This window comes from Trachypithecus francoisi, unplaced genomic scaffold (assembly GCF_009764315.1).
Source record: "Trachypithecus francoisi isolate TF-2019V2 unplaced genomic scaffold, Tfra_2.0 Lachesis_group16, whole genome shotgun sequence".
Classification (NCBI taxonomy): domain Eukaryota; kingdom Metazoa; phylum Chordata; class Mammalia; order Primates; family Cercopithecidae; genus Trachypithecus; species Trachypithecus francoisi.
The window spans coordinates 29,581,211-29,602,469 of NW_022681461.1; the positions used below are offsets into that span (position 1 = coordinate 29,581,211).

The 21,259-nt window shown below is 38.4% G+C and overlaps 1 protein-coding gene and 1 pseudogene across 5 annotated transcripts in view; both read right to left on the minus strand.

Moving 5' to 3' along the window:
- The window catches only part of LOC117098509 (putative COBW domain-containing protein 7), a 53,987-nt gene extending 51,222 nt beyond the window's left edge, over positions 1-2,765 (minus strand). For 4 of the 5 annotated variants that reach the window (XM_033237168.1, XM_033237165.1, XM_033237166.1 and 1 more), the window contains exon 1: positions 2,439-2,765. In XM_033237168.1, coding sequence (XP_033093059.1) covers positions 2,439-2,592 — 154 coding nt within the window. In that variant the 5' untranslated portion in view covers positions 2,593-2,765. Of the gene's footprint in view, positions 1-2,318 lie in introns of all 5 variants that reach the window. The other variant, XM_033237169.1, reaches the window with a different exon arrangement.
- Positions 2,766-12,626: 9,861 nt separating this feature from the next.
- LOC117098510 lies at positions 12,627-13,516 on the minus strand (annotated as a pseudogene).
- Positions 13,517-21,259: the final 7,743 nt, after the last annotated feature.

Below are 21,259 nucleotides of genomic sequence, written 5' to 3' on the forward strand. Positions count from 1 at the left end.
AAGAGTCTTATGAACCATACACACTAGCGTTCATACAGGAAAAAAAGAAAATCCTAACTGCATAGTATTGTAGTTCAATTGTATGACTATATCATTTCTTTATCTTTTTTTGTTGGACATCGTTTCCAGTGTTTTACTATTACAGTGCTGCTAAAAACCTTTACATGTAGGCGATATACATGTCTTCTGAAATATATTAAGTTTTCTAGTATATAATTAGATCTTCCTATAACTAGATTTTACAAAGTATTAGGGTATTAATATCTTTGAGGTCATATTCCTTTCAAAGCTTTTTAAGAGATGAAGGTTTATATTTAGAGTACTTTAGGAGGCTCAACATCACAAAAGTATGAAGTATAGAATGGAAGAGACAGACTTTGGGCAATGAGAAAAATCTTAAAACCAGTCCAAGACTGAGACAGAGGCCCTCAACATGAATGTTTCACAGGGCACTGATGTGAAAACTGAAAGGAAAGGGTGAATGTAAGAAATCTCCTAAGAGAAGACTTATTAGGGCTTTTTAACCATATTATGAAGAAAAACACTTTAAGACATAGTTCATTCATTCCAAGGTTTCTAATATGTAACAGATTTATGCTGGGCCTTGGTGAAAAAGTGAACAAGACAGCCGCTGCCTTCACGGAGCTTAGAAATATCAAGGGAAGCGGGGAAGGGAGGGGAATTCAGTGAATAAGGAGGCAATTCTGTCACAGGATGACATATTCAATAGGAGATGTATGAAATGCTATGGAGAACCTAAAAGGGACATCTAGCCAGAGGAGTCACAGTAAAAAAGTACCTATTGCAAGGGGCGAAAATACTTGGCACCTTTGAAGTAACATTAGTTCATTGTGCGGGGCCAATTTGGCAGGCTGGAAAGGTTGACAAGATCCAGATCCTACAGGTCCTTGTAATTCATGTTAAGGAATTTGAACTTTAACCCATATGGACGCCACTGAAAGGTCTGACGCAATCAGACTGACATAAAGATCATTAAGGCTAACAGGCAACGAATAAATTAAAGGGCAACAAGACTCCAGATTAGTCAGGAGGCTTTTAGAGTATTCCAAATGGTTGGGATCACAGGAGCAGGATTTGGGGGGATGGGAACGGATGCAGTTTCAGACATGTTAAGCTTTAAGTTGTAGGACATCAAAATAGAAATTACACAGAAGTGTAGCTAAAGATGGACAAAGCGGGAAGGAGGAGGGAGCCTTAAAAAGAAGCCAGAGAAGCAGGTGGAAAAATCAGAAGAAAAATGTAATAGAAGTCAACGGAACAGTGCTTCAAAAAGGGAAAATGGTCAGTGATAGGAGTGAAACTATCCCTAGATTCAGCAACAGGTTTGCTGGTATTAGTCCTCACTCCTGAGCTTCAGATCATTTCCTCCAATGATCAGCTGATCTGCTTCTCAATAGGGCAGCCTCTGAATAACTGGGGAAATGCCAAAACTCCATTCCTTTATGAAATTACTTTCGAGCAAAAAACAGGAATAAACTTACAGTCTACAAAGTTAAAAAAAAAAAAAAGGGTTCTTATTTTTACATAAAAGGTCATAAGGTCATGAGGTGGCCCAAGTCTGTACCTGTCTCTAGCAACATCTAGAAATATTATTTCTCTGAAACAGTACCATTTTATTTATATTTCTTAACTTTTTTCAAACTTCTAATACAGTCATATATTTGTTCTAGCCCTTCTATTTAACAGTAAGGTTTAAAAATATATTTCTCAAACTTTTCCACTAAGAAATTTCTACTGTAAGTGCATAAACCGCCCTTCACGAAACTACCAGGTTCACAAACTTGTGGTTTCGAGTATCCCTGTACACTCATAAACGTTCTTAATTTGAGAAATAGTCTTGGAGGACAGAGATTTTATTCTTACTTCCTACGCAGCAGTTTACAAACAGACCTCAAAAAAAAAAAAAAGGTGTTTGAGATAGGAGCACTTCCCGCTAACTGGCTGGAGGACTTTGGCTCGTGGGGAAGCGGAATCTACTGAGGAAAGCCCCACATGTCGGGCATTTTACAGATGGGACGTCCTTTAATGGCAATAGGTAGGCGGTGCCGGCCTTATTTCACAGGTGACAGGTATTTTTGCCATTTTCAGGTGAGGTGGATGAGCGTCAGAAAGGTAAGATAACTTGCTAAGAGGTCATAGAGATAATTAGGGGGCGTGTCTGAGCTTCAAAGCCTTGTTTCAAAGGCTAATTTCGATCTCACTTGAGACATGGGAATCTAACGCAGAGGGGACCGGGCATCACTAAACTCCCAAGATGAGAGGGAACCCATACCAGGAGCAAGTGACCCAGCTCCTACCTCAAAGCCATTTGCTCTTGATCATGAGGCCCCAATGCCTCAGGAGAAGAGGCACTGGCAGCCCCCAAAATCCCAGGACACCAGAGTTCACGGCATTTTGTGACCGGGATGATTAGTTACCTAAATACCCGGTGATAATTGTGACTGGGATCTTAGCGCCGAGGCCAGACTTTTCCTCCTCCTCGCTTTGCTTCGTCTCAATGGGAACCAATTCAGGACAATCCTCCTCCGCAGGATCCTCTTCCTCATCCACAGATCCAACAGTCGGTAACATTCCGGCCTACAGCACGTCCGAACCTCAGCTGAACCGCTGGGACAAACACTTCATACCGCAGCCGCGCACGCCCAGCACGCCACTCCAGGCCTGGCCAGGGCATGACGTCATCACATCGCGACGCTAGTTGATCCCGCCCCGATTACCTGGGCTCTGAACGAGAACGGCCTCTTCTCTTAGCCACACCCCCCAGGGAGGTGGTCTCTCCCCGACGGGAGCTGGACACGCCCCTGGGCGTGTTCTGTGAACCTGAGCGACGCTGCGGAGAGTCCTTAGGGCGCACTGACCACCTGTCTGAAGGTGTCACAGGCGCCTATAGCCTTAATAAGCTACTGGCTGTGGGTAGTGCTGAGGCCGGCCTGCTGGAAATCTGGAGTGGGTAGCCTGACCTAACCAGTTCCCACAGGGCACATAGACTTTATCAACCTGACCTTTTAGTCTCGTTTTAAAAAAAAAAGTTTTAATTCATAGGGGAAAGAATGGAAGATTATAACATTGCAATTTTAATTGTAATTTTTATACCTAAAGGATAACCAGTGACACTTTTTTCTTTTTTTATTTTTACATATTATATATGTAATTCCAAATTTTTGGTATTCATGCATCACTTTTATTTACTTTTTTCTCGTTATTTATTTGGACTTCAGGAAACCTAAGTTCATTAATTATATTTGCTGGTTCATGACACTCTCATCAATAATCCATAGTAGCCCTCCTTTCTAATATAAATTTATAGTGAACTCCTTTGACCTGATCCCTAACCTAAGAACATTACCAGTAAGTTACATGTACCTGTGCGCACCGCCCCCGCTTCCAATCCACAGCCTGTCCTGTAAGATAGTAACAACAATCATGAATTGGTTTTGGATTGCCGATCATTCCGTCTTTTCTTTTTAGTTTTATCACATATACCACGTATGTACTTAGATAATATGTTGTTTAATTTTGGGTGTTTTTGAACTTCATAAAATTATCCATATACTATATAAACTCCTGAGGCTTGCTATATCTTTCAGCATCACTGCTGTCTTGTATTCTATTGTGTGGCTACATGGCAATTTATTCATTTCCTCTCGATTGTTCGAGGTTTTGCTATTATGATCAGGGCTGCTATGAACATTTTTCCTGATGTATGTGTGTGCAACTTTCTCTTGAGAGACTGTGTAAGAGTTGAATTGCTGGGTCCTAGGTTATTCAAATGTTATACTTTGCAAGGAAGTGCACAATTATTTTTCAAAATGTTTGTACAAATTGATACATTTTCCCAGCAAATTATAAGAGATCTCATTGGTCTGTATGTCAATATTATCAGGCCTTAATTTTTCACCAATTGAGTACAAAAGAAGACTTCATTGTGATCTTCATTTGCATTTCCTTGATTACTAACAAGATTGAGAACGTTTTCATGTGTTTTGGCAATATTTAATTCTTAGAATGACCCTGTGAAGTGTTATCCCTCTTTCAAACATGAGGCACCAAGAGTTACTTGTCCAGGTTAGGTCATAAAAATCTATCTGATGCACAAATAGAATGTTTTACTACTATCCTGGTGCCAAATAAAAGGTTGACTTTTCCTTCCTTCTCTGAAATTCCCCATAAAATGTACTGTGTGTATTCCATTAGTTCTACTGATAAGGATATATAACTTGAAAGTTTTCTTTGTGGTATTTATCACACCTTTTGCAGAACACAGTTAAGACAGGGGGTTTATATTTGTGCAAATGAGTATAATATATTCACACATAATCAGTCTGAGAAATCAGGACTTGAATGCTTTGCCAGCTTTGACAATGTAATCATTAACCACCTGAGGAAGAAATGAGGCAAATACCTTAGGCATGGTGGTTCAGTTCACTTTATTCTACCAAAGGAGAAAAGCTGTGATGGGCAGCCCAAAATAGATAGCATTAAGCCCTAAACACAATGGTTCACAAGCTTTTTCGTTTCAGGAATGCTATGAAGTATTGATTTTTTTTGACAACCTAAAGGAAGGAGTAACATTGCACCCACAGGCATCACACTATTTGCTTGATGTCCTTTCAGCACTGCATTACTGCCTGAATAGTAGCTATTACAGCCCTCACCACCTTCTTTTACATATTTTTTAAAGTACATTCTTGTGGGTTCCCAATATGGCACTGGCTGAATGTTATACTAAAATCCCTCTTTCTGTTTTTTGAGACAGGGTCTCACTCCGTCGCCCAGCATGGAGTGCATTGGCATGATCACAGCTCACTGCAGTCCTAAACTCCTGGGCTCAAGTTATCCTCCCACCTCAGCCTCCCAAGTAGCTGGGACTCCAGTCATATGCCATTACATCTGGCTAATTTTTCTTTTTCTTTTTGGTAGAGACAGGGTCTCACTATGTTGTCCAGTCTGGTCTAAAGTCTCATCTCTAACAATGAACAACCTGTAACCTTTGAGGCCAGCTCGGTCAAGTTGACCTAATAGCATTATTGTAACAGTATGTAGCCTCAGTCAGAGCAAAATAAGTTTTACACATTGGCCAAAAATTAAATGCACCACAAATATCTATCAACTGATAGACAACCAAAATATGACAAATGGATAAACAAAATATGATCTATCCATACAATGGAAAATTATTTGGCAATAAACAGGAAAAAGGACTGATACCTGCTACAAAATGAATCAATCTTCAAAACATTATGGTAAGTGAAAAAAGCTATTCACAAAAGACCACATGTTGTATGATTCCATTTATATGAAATATCCAAAATAGGCAAATCTGTAGAGACAGAAAGTACATTAATGGTTCCCAGGAGTGGAGGGCTGGGGAGAGACTACAATGGTTTTTGGGCAGTGATGAAAATGTTCTAAAATTGATTATGGTGATGGTAGTACAACTCTGATTATACTGAAAACCATTAAATTGTACACTTTAAATTGATGAATTGTATCATATGTGAAATTTATCTCAATAAAGCTGCTATTCTTAAAAGAAATAAAGGCCTATCTGTCCATCAAAATGGGGTGCCTATGTGCATTTGTAGAGAAACACTGTCTTCAGCAGTTTCAAGTTCTGGCCTTAGGTATAGGTATAAAGATTACAGCTTGATAAAAATTTTCCTTTAGTCTGTTCCATATTCCTCTTCAGTCAAATTTTTATCCATGGATTCTGTGGAGTCCTGTCATTTTATTTTCTCAGATAGATTTATAATCTCAGTTCTCCCAAAATAGCTGGGCATGACTTTTTATTTTTATTTCTTTTTTCTTTTCGAGGTGGAGTCTTGCTCTGTTGCCCAGGCTGGAGTGCAGTGGCATGATCTCGGCTCACTGAAACCTCTGCCTCCCGGGTTCAAGCGATTCTCCTGCCTCAGCCTCCTGAGTAGCTGGGATTACTACTACTCCCACCACCACGCCCAGCTAATTTTTGTATTTTTAGTAGAGACGAGGTTTCACCATGTTGGCCAGGTCTTGAATTCCTGACCTCATGATCCATCTACTCAGCCTCCTAAAGAGTTGGGATTACAGGCGTGAGCCACCGCACTGGGCTTTTTTTTTTTTTTTTTTTTTTTTTTAACTTATAAGAGGGTTATCTATTCTGAGTGAGGCTTTCTCATTGTTAAATTTAAAATGCCTTTTTAAATAAGTATGAAATTTCTTAATTATAATATTTTAGGATCTATTACAGTTTCTGATGTAACTTAAAAATTCCTCCTCATTTAGCTTTGCTATTTTGTTTCATCTCATTTACTTTAGGTTAAAACAACAACAGTAACAATAATAATAATGTGTTGAGCCTCTAAGCATCTGATAGGCACTGCGTTAAGCACGTTAAATGCATTATCCCATTTAACTCTCCAAGGTAAATACTATTTGTATGCCCATTTTATAGATGAGGAAATTGAGGCTTAGGAGAGACAAATACCTTGCTCAAAGTCATACAATCAGTAAATGGCAGCCCTTGGGTTCAATCCAAACCTGCTTGACACTAAATCTCATGCTCTTTTAAACCAGAAGACCTGCAAACTTTTCTGTAAAACTAGATAAATATCTTAGTCTTTACAGATCAAAAAGCAAATTTAAGGACATTGTGTAGGTACTTATATAATAAGAGAGAAATCAAATGTCTACAAGTTTGAAATTTGAATTTCTGTATTAAACAAAATTATGAGAGGCCACTGTTTTGGACTGAGCTCCTGCACTAGTCCCAAGTAGACCAGACCAAACCAAAATGGAGTCACTCATGCTAAGCACCACAAAATTGAACTAAAACTTTAAAAAGCAGGTCCCAAAATAGATGAGTTTTTTTTTCTTCTCCTGAAAACAGGAGATTCCAGTATAATAAGGAAGTCCCCTCTGCTCTATCCCTTACAGAAAAGTAATCAGAAGTAACAACAGATTACTTACAAAAAACTAATCTTGGCCGGACACAGTGGCTCATGCCTGTAATCCCAGCACTTTGGAAAGCCAAGGCGGGTGGATCACCTGAGGTCAGGAGCTCAAGACCAGCATGGCCAACATGGCAAAACCCTGTCTCCACTAAAAATACAAAAATTAGCTGGGTGTGGTGGCACACACGTGTAGTCCCAGCTACTCGGGAGGCTGAGGCAGGAGAATCGCTTGAACCCGAGAGGTGAGGTTGCAGTGAGCCAAGATCGTGCCTCTGCACTCCAGCCTGGATGACAGAGTGAGACTCCATCTCAAAAAAAATAAAAAAGTAATCTGATGTTAACCAATCAGTTTTTTTTTCTTTTCCTATTATGTTTCCTTGTTCCCACCTTACAAAACCCAGTGTTCTGCTATTTTCCAATGGGATTAGAGACCAAATAACTCTATTTGTGATGATAAAAAGTGATGTCAATGCCTAACGTTTTGGGCAACCTCAAAATTAATCATCCTCTCAAAATTGAGAGGTTGACCAAAAGGAGGAAATGTTAAATTCAGTGTGGCCTAAAGCTGCCTCCTTACATATTTTAAGTTTGCCCTAAAGGTTTCCCAGTACATAAAAAACTATAACTCAACTTGATATGTAAAACAGACTGTAACCTACTCTTGTAACAAGTAGTGAGTCTCAGCCAGTCACAGCGCCGAACTTCAGCCAACCACAGGCAGCCAACTCTTCAAACCAGATTCAAATAAGGCAAATGCCCAGCTGTAACCAACCCTAGTCTGCTTCTGGGGGTTGCCTAATTCACAAATCATTCTTTGCTCAATTAACCTCTAAAGATTTCCTTTCAACACGTATAATTTTCACATCATGAAATAATGGTCTTCTTTAATTTTTTTTCCAGTGTATTAAAAATGTAAAAACCTTTTGTAGGCTATACAATAAATGGTAGCAGGCTATAGTTTCCCAACTCCTGATCTAAGCTAATATAATATACTGTTTTCTTAAGCAGAATTAAATTAAATTTTGCAAAACTGGATCCTGCTTGCTATTTTAAACTCAGTTTGTAAATCATTCACCATTAAAACAATCCTGGACCCTCAAAGGGTTAGGTACCACTGTTACCATAGTGCTAATATTCAGAGGAAGATCTGAAGCTGAGAAGCTTAAACTTTTTTCCCAAGGGCACTAATACCTGGCCTGGGAAACACCTAATTAAGGTGAAACTTGAGTCTTTGCATTGTAGTAGGAGTCCTCCTAGGTGGGAGAAGAGCAGAGCAGATAAGCTCTTAAACTGTCTGGATTTCAGCAGCTCAGCTTTTTGGCAATAACCTTGCCATATGTCCTTTGGCACAATTCCGTACTAATTCCCTACTAGTCCCCTTTGCTTCATTTTTCTCTCTTGAATAGTTCAGTTAATCACCATAAGAAAAAGAACTGTAGCTATATCCAAATAAGAAGAAAGCTAAAAATAATACCAACTTGGTTTTGTTTTTTGTTTTTTTCTTTCTCATTTTTGCAACTTCCTGCAAAGGAAATGACATACTAGTGGCCAGCAATAGCTACTGGTTTAGAGGAAAGGAAACTGAGAGTTTCAAAAGTAACCCAGTTCCTCTTATCTAGCTGTGGCAAGTAAATGAATAAAATCTTTTTAAATGTTTAAAATTTATCAGTTTATTTAACATTTTTCACTGGGTACATATGAACTTGTTGGGAACTTATCTAAAAGGCCAAAGGCCAATGGCTTGTATTCTTGTGACTGCTTTGCTTAAGGTAGAATATCAATATTCAAGTGTCATACAGTCCTCTTTTAAGATATACAACCACTGTAAGGACAGGAAAGAATGTTTCCTCTCCAGAATACTGAAGATGACTAGCAGGTGAAAAATGTGCATTTCAATGTTTTCAGGAGCTGTGATATTAAAGGCTGTAAGTAACATTGTTTGAATTCGTTATCTTTGGTGGTTAAAATAAATCTTAGCTTACAATTGAGTCACTTATAAGTCAGCTTACCATGAAATAAAAAAAAAAAAAAGAAAGAAAACACCATTCAAAGCCCTCAAGCTGATGAGTTGAGTGGTGCACCATTCTCTCTAACAGAAACTACATTTTAGATACTATAGGAGTAGGCAGAATGACAGGAGTAGAAGTTGGGCAAAATGAAAAAAAAAATGTTTTGCAATGATTGATGGTGTAATAGTTTAGGAGACAGTCTACATAATTTCTTCTATTGTCATTAGAAATTTCAAACTGACATTTGTGGCTATAAGTTTCACTTTCTAGTTTTAATAGCGTTAGAGAAGCATATTCCAAAAATCCATAGGCACCTGCTCATAATTCCTTAAATGTAAGTAAAAGGCATGAAACAAATGATCTATCTCCATTCTTCCTTCCCCTTTCTAGTCCCTCAAAGAGTGTTGAATCATACTTTATTGAAATACCATGTTACTGGCAAAGCCAGGTCTTTCTTGCCTTAAGACCAGGGTCTTTTGAGTCTTATAGCTCTGTCTCTCAGTCATTGTCTTAGACCTTTTGTGCTGCTATAACAAAATATCCAATACTGGCTAATTTATAAATAATAGAAATTTATTTCTCACAGTTGTGGAGGCTACGAAGTCCAAAATCAAAGTGCCAGGAAGTTTGTGTCTAGCGAGGGCTGGTCTCTGCTTCCAAGATGGTACCTCAAAAGCTGTGTCCTCCTGAGGGGATGAACACTGTGTGTTCACCTGGTAGAAGGAGACAGAAATAAACTTTCACATTGTTTAAGTTTCTGTTTATACCACTGAAACTAATCCTAATCAACTTATTTGATTAATTGTTTTTTAAATAATATAAGTAGGCTGTGCACAGTGGCTCATGCCTGTAATACAAGCACTTTGGGAGGCTGAGGGGAAAGGATCTCTTGAGGCCAGGAGTTCAAGGTCAGCCTGGGCAACATAGCAAGACCCTGTTTCTACAAAAATTTTGAAACTTAACTGGGCATAGTGCCATGCACCAGTAGTCTCAGCTACTCAGGAGGCTGAGGTGGGAGGATCACTTGAACCTAAGAGCTTGAGGTTACAGTGAGCTATGATCATAGCACTGCACTCCAGCCTGGGTGACAGAAGAAGACCTTGTTTCTTATTTAAAAAATATATATATATATACACACACACACACACATACGTGTATGTGTATATATACTATTTATATATAAATTATATATTATACCTGAATGTATTATAATTATAAAAAATTCAAACAGTAGAAAAATATTAGGGTAAAATGTGGAGTCTCTTTCACTGACCTCAGTTTTACTTCCCTTCACCAATATTATATAAACACTGTGAGCAATTTAATAGACTTAGGTCCAGATTTGTTTGGTCCAATATTATGTTTGCCCCTACCATGTTAGATATTTTTCTGTAGGAGAAGCAAGATTCCTCCTGAAAGAATATTCCTGTTTAGACTAAGTCTTATGTATATGAATATATGTATTTGCATACATGTGCATTCATAAAATTATAACAGAAAAGTATATTTGATACATATGTGGCTTTTGTTTTAATAAATAGGAACATACATAGGTTTTGCTCTGGAGATTGCTTTCTTCATTTGACAATATGCACTGATCTCTTTACTCTTTCCTTCTCACTAGAATTAGAAATACATCATTCATCATTCTTTTTTTTTTTTTTTTGAGACCAGGTTTCGCTCTTGGTGTCCAGGCTAGAGTACAATGGTGCGATTCTGGCTCACTGAAACCTCTGCCTCCCTGGTTCAAGCGATTCTCTTGTCTCAGCCTCCCAAGTAGCTGGGATTACAGGCGCCCACCATAACACTTGGCTAATTTTTGTATTTTTAGTAGAGACGGGGTTTCACCACATTGGCCAGGCTGGTCTTGAACTCTTGACATCAGGTAATCCACCCGCCTCGGTCTCCCAAAGTGCTGGAATTATAAGCATGAGCCATCGTGCCCGGTCATACATCATTCTTTTTTTTTTTTTTTTTTTCATAATGCTTCAGAGTAAATTCTTTAAGTTCCTGGACAGGTTTTACAGATCTCTTTCATCCATGATAAATGGTTGCTAAATTAAGATTCTGCAAAAGTAATCCCATAAACAGACATCCAGGTAAATTTACAACTAGTGAAATTCTTAGGCCAAAAAACAAATAGCCAGACAAATCAAACCTACACACTATGAATTAAAATGAAGCCACGATATTGATTCTTCCTATCCATGAGCATGGTATGTTCTTCCATTTGTTTGTGTCCTCTTTGATTTCACTGAGCAGTGGTTTGTAGTTCTCCTTGAAGAGGTCCTTTACATCCCTTGTAAGTTGGATTCCTAGGTATTTGATTCTCTTTGAAGCAATTGTGAATGGAAGTTCATTCATGATTTGGCTCTCTGTTTGTCTGTTACTGGTGTATAAGAATGCTTGTGATTTTTGCACATTAATTTTGTATCCTGAGACTTTGCTGAAGTTGCTTATCAGCTTAAGGAGATTTTGGGCTGAGACAATGGGGTTTTCTAAATATACCATCATGTCATCTGCAAACAGGGACAATTTGACTTCTTCTTTTCCTAACTGAATACCCTTGATTTCTTTCTCTTGCCTGATTGCCCTAGCCAGAACTTCCAACACTATGTTGAATAGGAATGGTGAGAGAGGGCATCCCTGTCTTGTGCCAGTTTTCAAAGGGAATTTTTCCAGTTTTTGCCCATTCAGTATGATATTAGCTGTGGGTTTGTCATAAATAGCTCTTATTATTTTGAGGTACATTCCATCAATACCGAATTTATTGAGCGTTTTTAGCATGAAGGGCTGTTGAATTTTGTCAAAAGCCTTTTCTGCATCTATTGAGATAATCATGTGGTTCTTGTCTTTGGTTCTGTTTATATGCTGGATTACGTTTACTGATTTGTGAATGTTGAACCAGCCTTGCATCCCAGGGATGAAGCCCACTTGATCATGGTGGATAAGCTTTTTGATGTGCTGCTGAATCCGGTTTGCCAGTATTTTATTGAGGATTTTTGCATCAATGTTCATCAGGGTTATAAATCATGCTGCTATAAACACACATGCACACGTATGTTTATTGCGGCACTATTCATAATAGCAAAGACTTGGAATCAGCCCAAATGTCCATCTGTGACAGACTGGATTAAGAAAATGTGGCACATATACACCATGGAATACTATGCAGCCATAAAAAAGGATGAGTTTGAGTCCTTTGTAGGGACATGAATGCAGCTAGAAACCATCATTCTTAGCAAACTATCACAAGAACAGAGAACCAAACACTGCATGTTCTCACTCATAGGTGGGAACTGAACAATGAGATCACTTGGACTCAGGAAGGGGAACATCACACACTGGGGCCTATCATGGGGAGGGGGGAGGGGGGAGGAATTGCATTGGGAGTTATACCTGATATAAATGATGAATTGATGGGTGCTGACAAGTTGATGGGTGCAGCACACCAACACGGCACAAGTATACATATGTAACAAACCTGCACATTATGCACATGTACCCTAGAACTTAAAGTATAGTAATAAAAAAAAAGAGAACTATATAAAGTGCTTAGCATTGTGTCTGGCAAATAGAAAGCACTCAATAAATGACAACTGTGTGTAAATAGCACTTTAACAAAAAAATAAATAAATAAATAAAGGAATGAATTTGAATTATAAAATGAAGCCAGTGTTAGGGTTTCTAAAAGAACCAGAACAGGAAAGATTATTCAAACAGAAGATCCTCATCCTTCTCTTCAGCTAGAAGATTAGCAGGCTCCAACACCTCTCCAGCTGCTCTCCTTTGTTCCAAGTCCTTCTCAGATTTTTCCTTTAGAATCTTTTTCTTCTCCTGTATTTTCTTTAACCTATAGCACTCTTCTTGGTCTCTCTCATCCAGCTCTGTGATGATATAAACAAGAGTACGTTCAATCCGGGGAATGATGACATGTTCAATGGCATTTACATGCCTGTTGGTTATCTTAATAGCTTCATCCAAAGTAACAAAAGAAGTCTGCAGCAAAGCTAGTTCCACCAGTAGTTCCACTGCTTTGGCGTAATTCCTCTTTAATTTAGCCAAGTGTTAAACCCACCTCTGGCTAAACCAGTCAGTTCATAACTGTCAGTTCCTTCATGGTAATGTTCAAATACTGGCAAAGTAACACCTGCTACATTATCTTTCTTCTCTCAAATCTTCACTTGGGCTTTATTTACATTTTGGATAACTGTAGTGCTGAAGTCACCTGCTGTGAACTTGGCTTCAGCTAGTGAAAAGGTAGCTTCTCTCATCACTTGGCCCATCAACATTTTAGTCTCTATTACCTTCTTTAGGATCTGTCGAAATTGAAGAGTTAAGGCATCAGATTTTTTCTTCAGGAGGTTTCTACCTGTCTGTGCTACCTTTAAACAAGCCTTCATGATGGTCTGTGCCATTCGCGAGGGAAAGATTTCAATTCGGTCTTTGCCCGACATTCTGAAGATAACTGTTCAGCGCGGGTCCCCGGCCGGGCAACTGAGGCTACAACAGCTCCAGAACTGGCCCCCACAGTGACTTCCTCTACGGGAGTCAGCTGGTTGTGTCACTTGATCCCTCTCGTTGCTAAGAGGCAGCCCATCATTCATTTTTTAAACCACTTCATGTTATTCCATAATAGAGATGTAACTATTTCATCATATCTTCAAAAGGGACATAAAGATTGACTACCTCTTCAAAACATGCTCGAAAGGTAAATTCAATGTATTATCAAGTAATATAAGAAAGTGTGTTGATTAGCTGTAGCTTCTATGTTTAATAATAAACTTTATTCTTATTCTCCTTTGATATTTTAGACTTGTTAGCATGGCTTATTAAATTAGTTTAGTTCAGTTATGGAAATATCAAAGTTCAAATTCAGTAAATTTTAATATTAATTTCTTATTAACAGTTCTGGTTACTTATAAGTAATATGATTCTACCCTTGTATTATATTTTTATAGCAAACTCATATTTTGGATTGTGTATTGCTATCCATAAATTTACACATGTACTTTCATAATTTAATTGTGGTTAGTGAGTTTTTGGTAGCAGTATACAATACACAGATTAAAATTAATTCTGAACTGATGCTAGAAGAAAGATTAGTTCACATATTGCATCTTGATAATAGTGCTGCTTTGTGCCTAAGGTATTGCTTAGCTATTCATATCCCTGGGTAATACCACTGGTAGGTTGGGTATGGTGGCTCACATCTGTAATCTCAGCACTTTGGGAGACCAAGGTAAGTGGATCACTTCAGGTCAAGAGTTCAAGACCAGCCTGGCCAACATGGTGAAACCATGTCTCTCCTAATAGTACAAAAATTAGGGCCGTGTGCGGTGGCTCACGCCTGTGATCCCAGAACTTTGGGAGGCCGAGGTGGGCAGATCACAAGGTCAGGAGATTGAGACCATCCTGGCTAACATGGTGAAACCCTATCGCTACTAAAAATACAAAAAATTAGCCGGGCGTGGTGGCAGGCACCTGTAGTCCCAGCTACTCAGGAGGCTGAGGCAGGAGAATGGCCTGAACCCAGGAGATGGAGCTTGCAGTGAGCCGAGATCATGCCGCTGCATTCCAGCCTGGGCGACAGAGAGAGACTCCGTCTCAAAAAAAAAAAAAAAAAAAAAAAAAATTAGCTGGGCTGGTGGCACACTCCTGTAATCTCAGCTAGTCAGGAGGCGAGGCAGGAGAATCAATTGAACCCAGGAGGCAGAGGTTGCAGTGAGCCAAGATCATGCCATTGCATTCCAGCCTGGGCGATAAGAGAGAAACTCCATCTCCAAAGAAAAAAAAAAGAAAAAAGAAAAAAGAAACTGGTAGTAAGCAGAATACTAATCTATATGCTTTTACATCATACTGGTTCCTTTTACTTCATGTATTTTTGTTTATGAAATTCTGCAAATCATACAAGCTACAGATGGTGACGGCAATAGAAATACAAACTTTAGTACACTTGTGTATGCATTAATATATTCAAAATATATAAAGAAATAGTATTTATATAAATAAATACATATAATTTTTAGATCATAATCAGAGGTTGACATGGGTTACCTCTGGGGGAGAGGAAACAGGAAAGGTGATATGATTGGCAGACAAAGAGGATATGGAGAAGTAATCTCCCACTGTATTAGTCTGTTTTCACGTTGCTGGGCAATTTGCAAAAGAAAGAGGTTTATTGGACTTACAGTTCCACATGGCTGGGGAGGCCTCACAATCATGGCGGAAGGTGAAAGGCATGTCTCACCTGGAAGCAGACAAGAGAAGAGAGCTTGTGCAGGGAAACTCCCCTTTTCAAAACCATCAGATCTTATGAGACTTATTCACTATCACAAGAACAGCATGAGAAAGGCCTGCCCCCCATGATTCAATTACCTCCCACTGGGTCCCTCCTACAATACATGGGAATCCAAGATGAGATTTGGGTGGGGACACAGCCAACCCATACCATTCCACCACTAGCCCCTCCCAAATCTCATGTCCTCACATTTTAAAATGAATCATGGCTTCCCAACAGTGTCCCAAAGTCTTAATTCATTCCAGCATCAATTCATTTCAGTGTTAACTCTAAAGTCCACAGCCCAAAATCCAAAGTCTCATCTGAGACAAGGCAAGTCCCTTCCACCTATGGGCCTGTAAAATCAAAAGCAAGTTAGTTACTTCCTAGATACAATGGGGGTATGGTATTGGGTAAATACAGCCATCCCAAATGAGAGAAATTGGCCAAAACAAGGGTGATACAGGCCCCATGAAAGTCTGAAATCCAGTGGGACAGTCAAATCTTAAAGCTTCAAAATGATCTCCTTTGCCTCCATGTCTCACATTCAGGTCATGCTGATGCAAGAGGTGGATTCCTATGTTCTTGGCCAGCTCTGCCCCAGAGGCTTTGCAGGGTACAGCCTCTCTCCAAGCTGCTTTCACAGGCTGACACTGAGTGTCTGTGGCTTTTCTAGGTGCACAGTGCAAGCTGTCCATGGATCTACCATTCTGGGGTCTAAAGGACAGTGACCCTCTTCTCACTGCTCTGCTAGATGGTGCCCCAGTAGGGACTCTGTGTGGGGGCTCCAACCCTACATTTCCCTTTCACACTGCCCTAGCACAGGTTCTCCATAAGGGACCTGGCCTTGCAGCAAACTTCTACATCTTCTGAAATCTAGGTGGAGGCTCCCAAACCTCAATTCTTGACTTCTATGCACCCACAGGTTCAAAGCCATGTGGAAGCTACCAAGGCTTGGGGCTTGCACCCTCTGAAACAATAGCCCAAGCTGTACTTTGGCCCTTTTTGTTCATGGCTGGGTTGCAGGGTATGAAGTTTCTAGACTGAATAAAGCAGAGGGACCCTGGGCCCAGCCCACAAAACCAGTTTTTCCTCCTCAACCTCTGGGCCTGTGATGGGAGGGGTTGCCATGAAGAACTCTGACATGCCCTGGAGGCACTTTCCCCATTGTCTTGGGGATTAACATTCAGCTCCTTGTTACCTATGCAAATTTCTGCAGCCAGCTTGAATTTCTTCTCAGAAATTGGGATTTTCTTTTCTAGCACATTGTCAGGCTGCAAATTTTCCAAACTTTTATGCTCTGCTTCCCTTATATAACTGAATGCCTTTAATAGCACCAAGTCACCTCTTGAATGCTTTGCTGCTTAGAAATTTCTTCTGCCAGATACCCTAAATTATCTCTATCAAGTTAAAAGTTCCACATATATCTAGGGCAGGGGCAAAATACCACTAGTCTCTTTACTAAAACGTAACAAGAGTCACCATTACTCCAGTTCTCAACAAGTTTCTCATTTCCATCTAAGACCACCTCAGCCTGGACTTTATCATTCATATCACTATCAGCATTTTGGGCAAAGTCATTCAACAGGTCTCTAGGAAGCTCCAAACTTTCCTGCATATTCCTGTCTTCTGAGCTCTCCAAACTGTTCCAACCTCTGCTTGTTACCCAGTTCCAAAGTTGCTCCCACGTTTTCAGGTATCTATTCAGCAATGCCCCACTCTACTTGTACCAATTTACTGTATTAGTTCACTTTTATGCTGCTAATGAAGACATATCTGAGACTGGGCAATTTGTAAAGGAAAGAGGTTTATTGGACTTACTGTTCCACATGGCTGGGGAGGCCTCACAATCATGGTGGAAGGTGAAAGGCATGTCTCACCTGGAAGCAGACAAGAGAAGAGAGCTTATGCAGGGAAACTCCCCTTTTTAAAACCATCAGATCTTGTGAGACTTTTTCACTATCCCGAGAACAGCATGGGAGACACCTGCCCCCTGATTCAGTTACCTCCCACCGGGTCCCCCCACAACACATGGGAATTCAAGATGAGATTTGGGTGGGGATACAACCAAACCATATAGCCTCCCCAAAAAAATCCTGTTTAGATTAAGTTTTATGTTTATGAATATATGTATATGCATGCATGTGCATGCAGAAAATTATAACAGAAAGAGTATTATATATAAATATGCATTTTTTAATATGTACTGGTTTGTAGAATAACAATTATAAGTGGTATGAGGTGAAAGAAGCAGTTTGTTCATAAGTATGTAGTATGATTCCATTTCAGTAAAAATTAACAAAAACATGCTTGTATGTGCATGGGCATATATTAATATGTGCTCATATATATATGCTATACATATATATGCTATATATATGCTATACATATATGCTATACATATATATGCGTGTATGCTGATATATGTGTGTGGAAGCAATATGTTTGGGATGATACACACCCTTGCAATAACATGAACTACCTCAGGGAGTAGTATAGATGACAGAGACAATGGGGGAAGAGGAGCAATGTTACCTTAAAAAAAAATCTTTGCATCCTATTACTGGTTACAAGAGGCATATAACATTATTTTTTAAATTTTAAATAAATATGTTAGCAACCTTTGCATGGATGGAAAATTTTAAATAAGTATGAAAATACCGATTGCATACACCTTTTGAAATTCTACTGATAGGGTTTTATCTTACATATTTACATATACAAACATTTATGACATTCATAGCACTATTGTTTTAAAGGTGAGATGTTAGAAACATCCTAACTATTTAACTATAGAGGAATGGCTAAATAAGTTTGGCTCATTCAAAGGATACCATGGAAGAGCAAGGCTTTGCATCGTATTTCGATATGAAACTGTTAGAAGCACCCTTATTTTGAATAGCCTCTAAGAAGAAGTTGGATAGAAAGAGTGCAAATGAAATATTCTGATTAATAACAGAATCTATACTATAAGATGGTGAATTCCTGATCAGAAAGGCGAAAAGTTCATCTACAGCTTAAGTGGACAAATTTAATTTTCTATAACATTCATATCTGATAGATTAAATAAACAGGTACGATTTCCTTAAGAAACATGCTTTATAAGCATTATGGTCATTACATTCTTTAAAGTTAAGGGTTACATTCCTGGGAGGTTAAATAAAAACTGAAAAGTTAACAGTTGACTTGCCTGAGGAGCTACTTGTTCTTCCTTAGCAAATACTAAAGAGAAAAATAATGTAATATAACAGAAACAGAGCATGCATCTGATAAACATGTAATGGCAACAGGGAACACACAGGCCTTTGCCCTACCTGGGTGGTGTCCTTTGTTCATTGTACTTCTGAGGTTGCCAGAATGTAAATGTTCATTTCACTATCTCAACTGAGCAGAGTAATAACCAGAATTGTACTTTGAATTCTAAAAGCTCTTGGATCAAGAAGATTGTGTCTTTCCAAGGTTTGCATCAAATATCATTGTGACCTATACTATTTTTTTTAAATATTAAGTGAAGCTTAATCAAAATTTTAGGTTTAAAATACAAGAGTCATTAAAAAGATATATTGTTAGGTAGAAAAACATGCAGAATAGTATGTTGTTTCATTTGGAGGGGAGAAAAAGAAAAGAGAAAATGCTTAATATAACAATTTTTATTTGTATTACTTCATGTAAGAACTTCTCTACAACCACTGATTTTCTTACTTGCTTTCTGAGCAATGTAGAATTTTAGTCGTCACTTCACCATTAACTTCTTGTTATTAATCCATTGCCATTTTCCCAGCTGAAAGAGAAAACTTCCTTTTAATTTTCTAATCCATTTTGAAACAATTTCAACTTACAAAAGTTACAAAAATAGTAGAGATTCCCATATACCCTTTACTGTGTTTTCCTGAATGTTAATGTCTTACTATCACTACAATGATCAAAAGCAGGTAATGAGCATCGATACGTTACCATTCACAAAACCAGAGACCTTATTCACATTTTGCCAGTTGTCTCACTGAAGACCTGTTTCTGGGCCAAAATCTAATCCAGGATCCCACATTGCATTCAGTTGTCACTTCTCAGTCTACTTTAATCAGAAATATTGCTCAGTCTTTGTCTTCCAGTACCTTGATACTCTTGAGGAGTACTGGTCAGTTGTTCTGTAGAATGTTCCTTCACTTGGATTTGTCTTCTGTTTCAGCATGATTAAATTCAGATTACGTATTTTTGGCAGGGCTACTACAAATTGATGTTGCATCCTTCTCTGTGCATCACTTCAGGAGGCACATGACATCCACCTGTGCTTTTACTAGAATGTTAACTTTGTCAGCAGGGTTCCTCCACCATAAAATTATTGTTTCCCTGATGCAGTTAATAAGTACCTCATGGGGAGACACTTTGAAACTATGTAAATGTCTTGTGTTTTCATCATGCTTTAGCTCACAGATTTGACCATCCATTATTCTTTTTCAAAATTACAGCTTTATTAAGGCACAACTTAGCCACTCATTTAAGTGTACAACTCAATGAGTTTTAATAACATTTATACAGTTGTGCCACAATCATCCCAATCCAGTTTGAGAACACTTTCACCATCCCAAAAAGTTCCTTTGAGTCTGTGTACAATTAATCTCTTTAGCTCAGGCCTGAGGTAACCACTGGTCTGCCTTCTGTCTTTGTTTATACAATACACTGAATTTTTTCTCATTATTTACTTGCTTGACTTTTTACTCTGAAAAAATATTAGTTTATGAATAAGAAGACAATTTCTAACACATTGTTTGGTATGTGACACAGGAAGGACACTGACCAACCTGGAAGTCAAGAGAAATGATGGATTCTTTGGTGTCAGATTAAACAGAAACTTTGAATATTCTGGATATTAGCAGAACCTAAATTATCCAGTTGCTTTAGATCTTCAGTTAATTCACAAAAGTTATTACAATTAAATTCTTTCTCTGAATTTATAAAGTCAAAGGCATAACCTTTGATCCTTATAAGCACAAAGCAATTTTGATTTTGTCACGTCAACATGCCTTAGAAAAATGGTAAGATCCAGGGGTTTTGTTTCTTTGATTTTTTTCTTGTTGTCATTTTGTTTTATTTTCCTTCGGTTTGTTAGTTAGTTTTGAAGGCCTTCACTTTTTGGTTTACTGTTTAAAATTATTTTCTTCCAGAGTCAATTTTATTAACCCAGTGAAATACAGTTTCAAGGACATTGTGTCTTACCCATACCCTCCAAGGTATGTTTTCTATAATAAGGCAATGTTGTTAAAATCAGGATAATTTTATTTTCAAAAATGTATATATCTAGCATCTCTCAAAAGAAAATCCTTAGATCTAGCAGTACATGGCCCAAGTTTCCACAGCTGGAGCAAGTAGCGGCCATCCACTTTAGACAGAATGTGTTCTTCAGTTTGCCAAGGCTCCACCTATTCCCTATTGAATCACACCAAGACTGCTTCATTCTTGTAAGCTCCTTATCTAGCCCTGTTGAACACTTGAGTTTGTTTATTTATTTATAAATTTTTATATTATATATATATATCTGTATAACCACAACCACAGATGTATGCATATTAAAATTGAACTATTTTCCCTAGTTAAACTTTGGCAGGGATACTACATATTGATGTTGTAGTATCAATTGGCAGGGATACTACAAATTGATGTTGCCAGTGCCCCACCTATTCCCTATTGAATCACACCACAACAGCTTCATTCTTGTAAGCTCCTTCTCTAGCCCTGTTGGACACTTGAGTTTGTTTATTTAGGCATAGTAAAGTAAAGCTCACTAATGTTAAATTTACAGGTATCCTCCCCAACACATAAATACCCCATACACTCTACCATTTCTATCTCCCCACACTTCCAACTTTTAATTTTGGTTAGATTATTTCTTTTTCATTATTATGACTATGTAAATAATACCCACAGATGAGCTTTATAGTATCCTCTGATTCTTTTTTCATTCCTACTCAACTTTTTATTTTCCCTGAAATTAATAATTTTATGAGTTACAATTTTTAATGAGT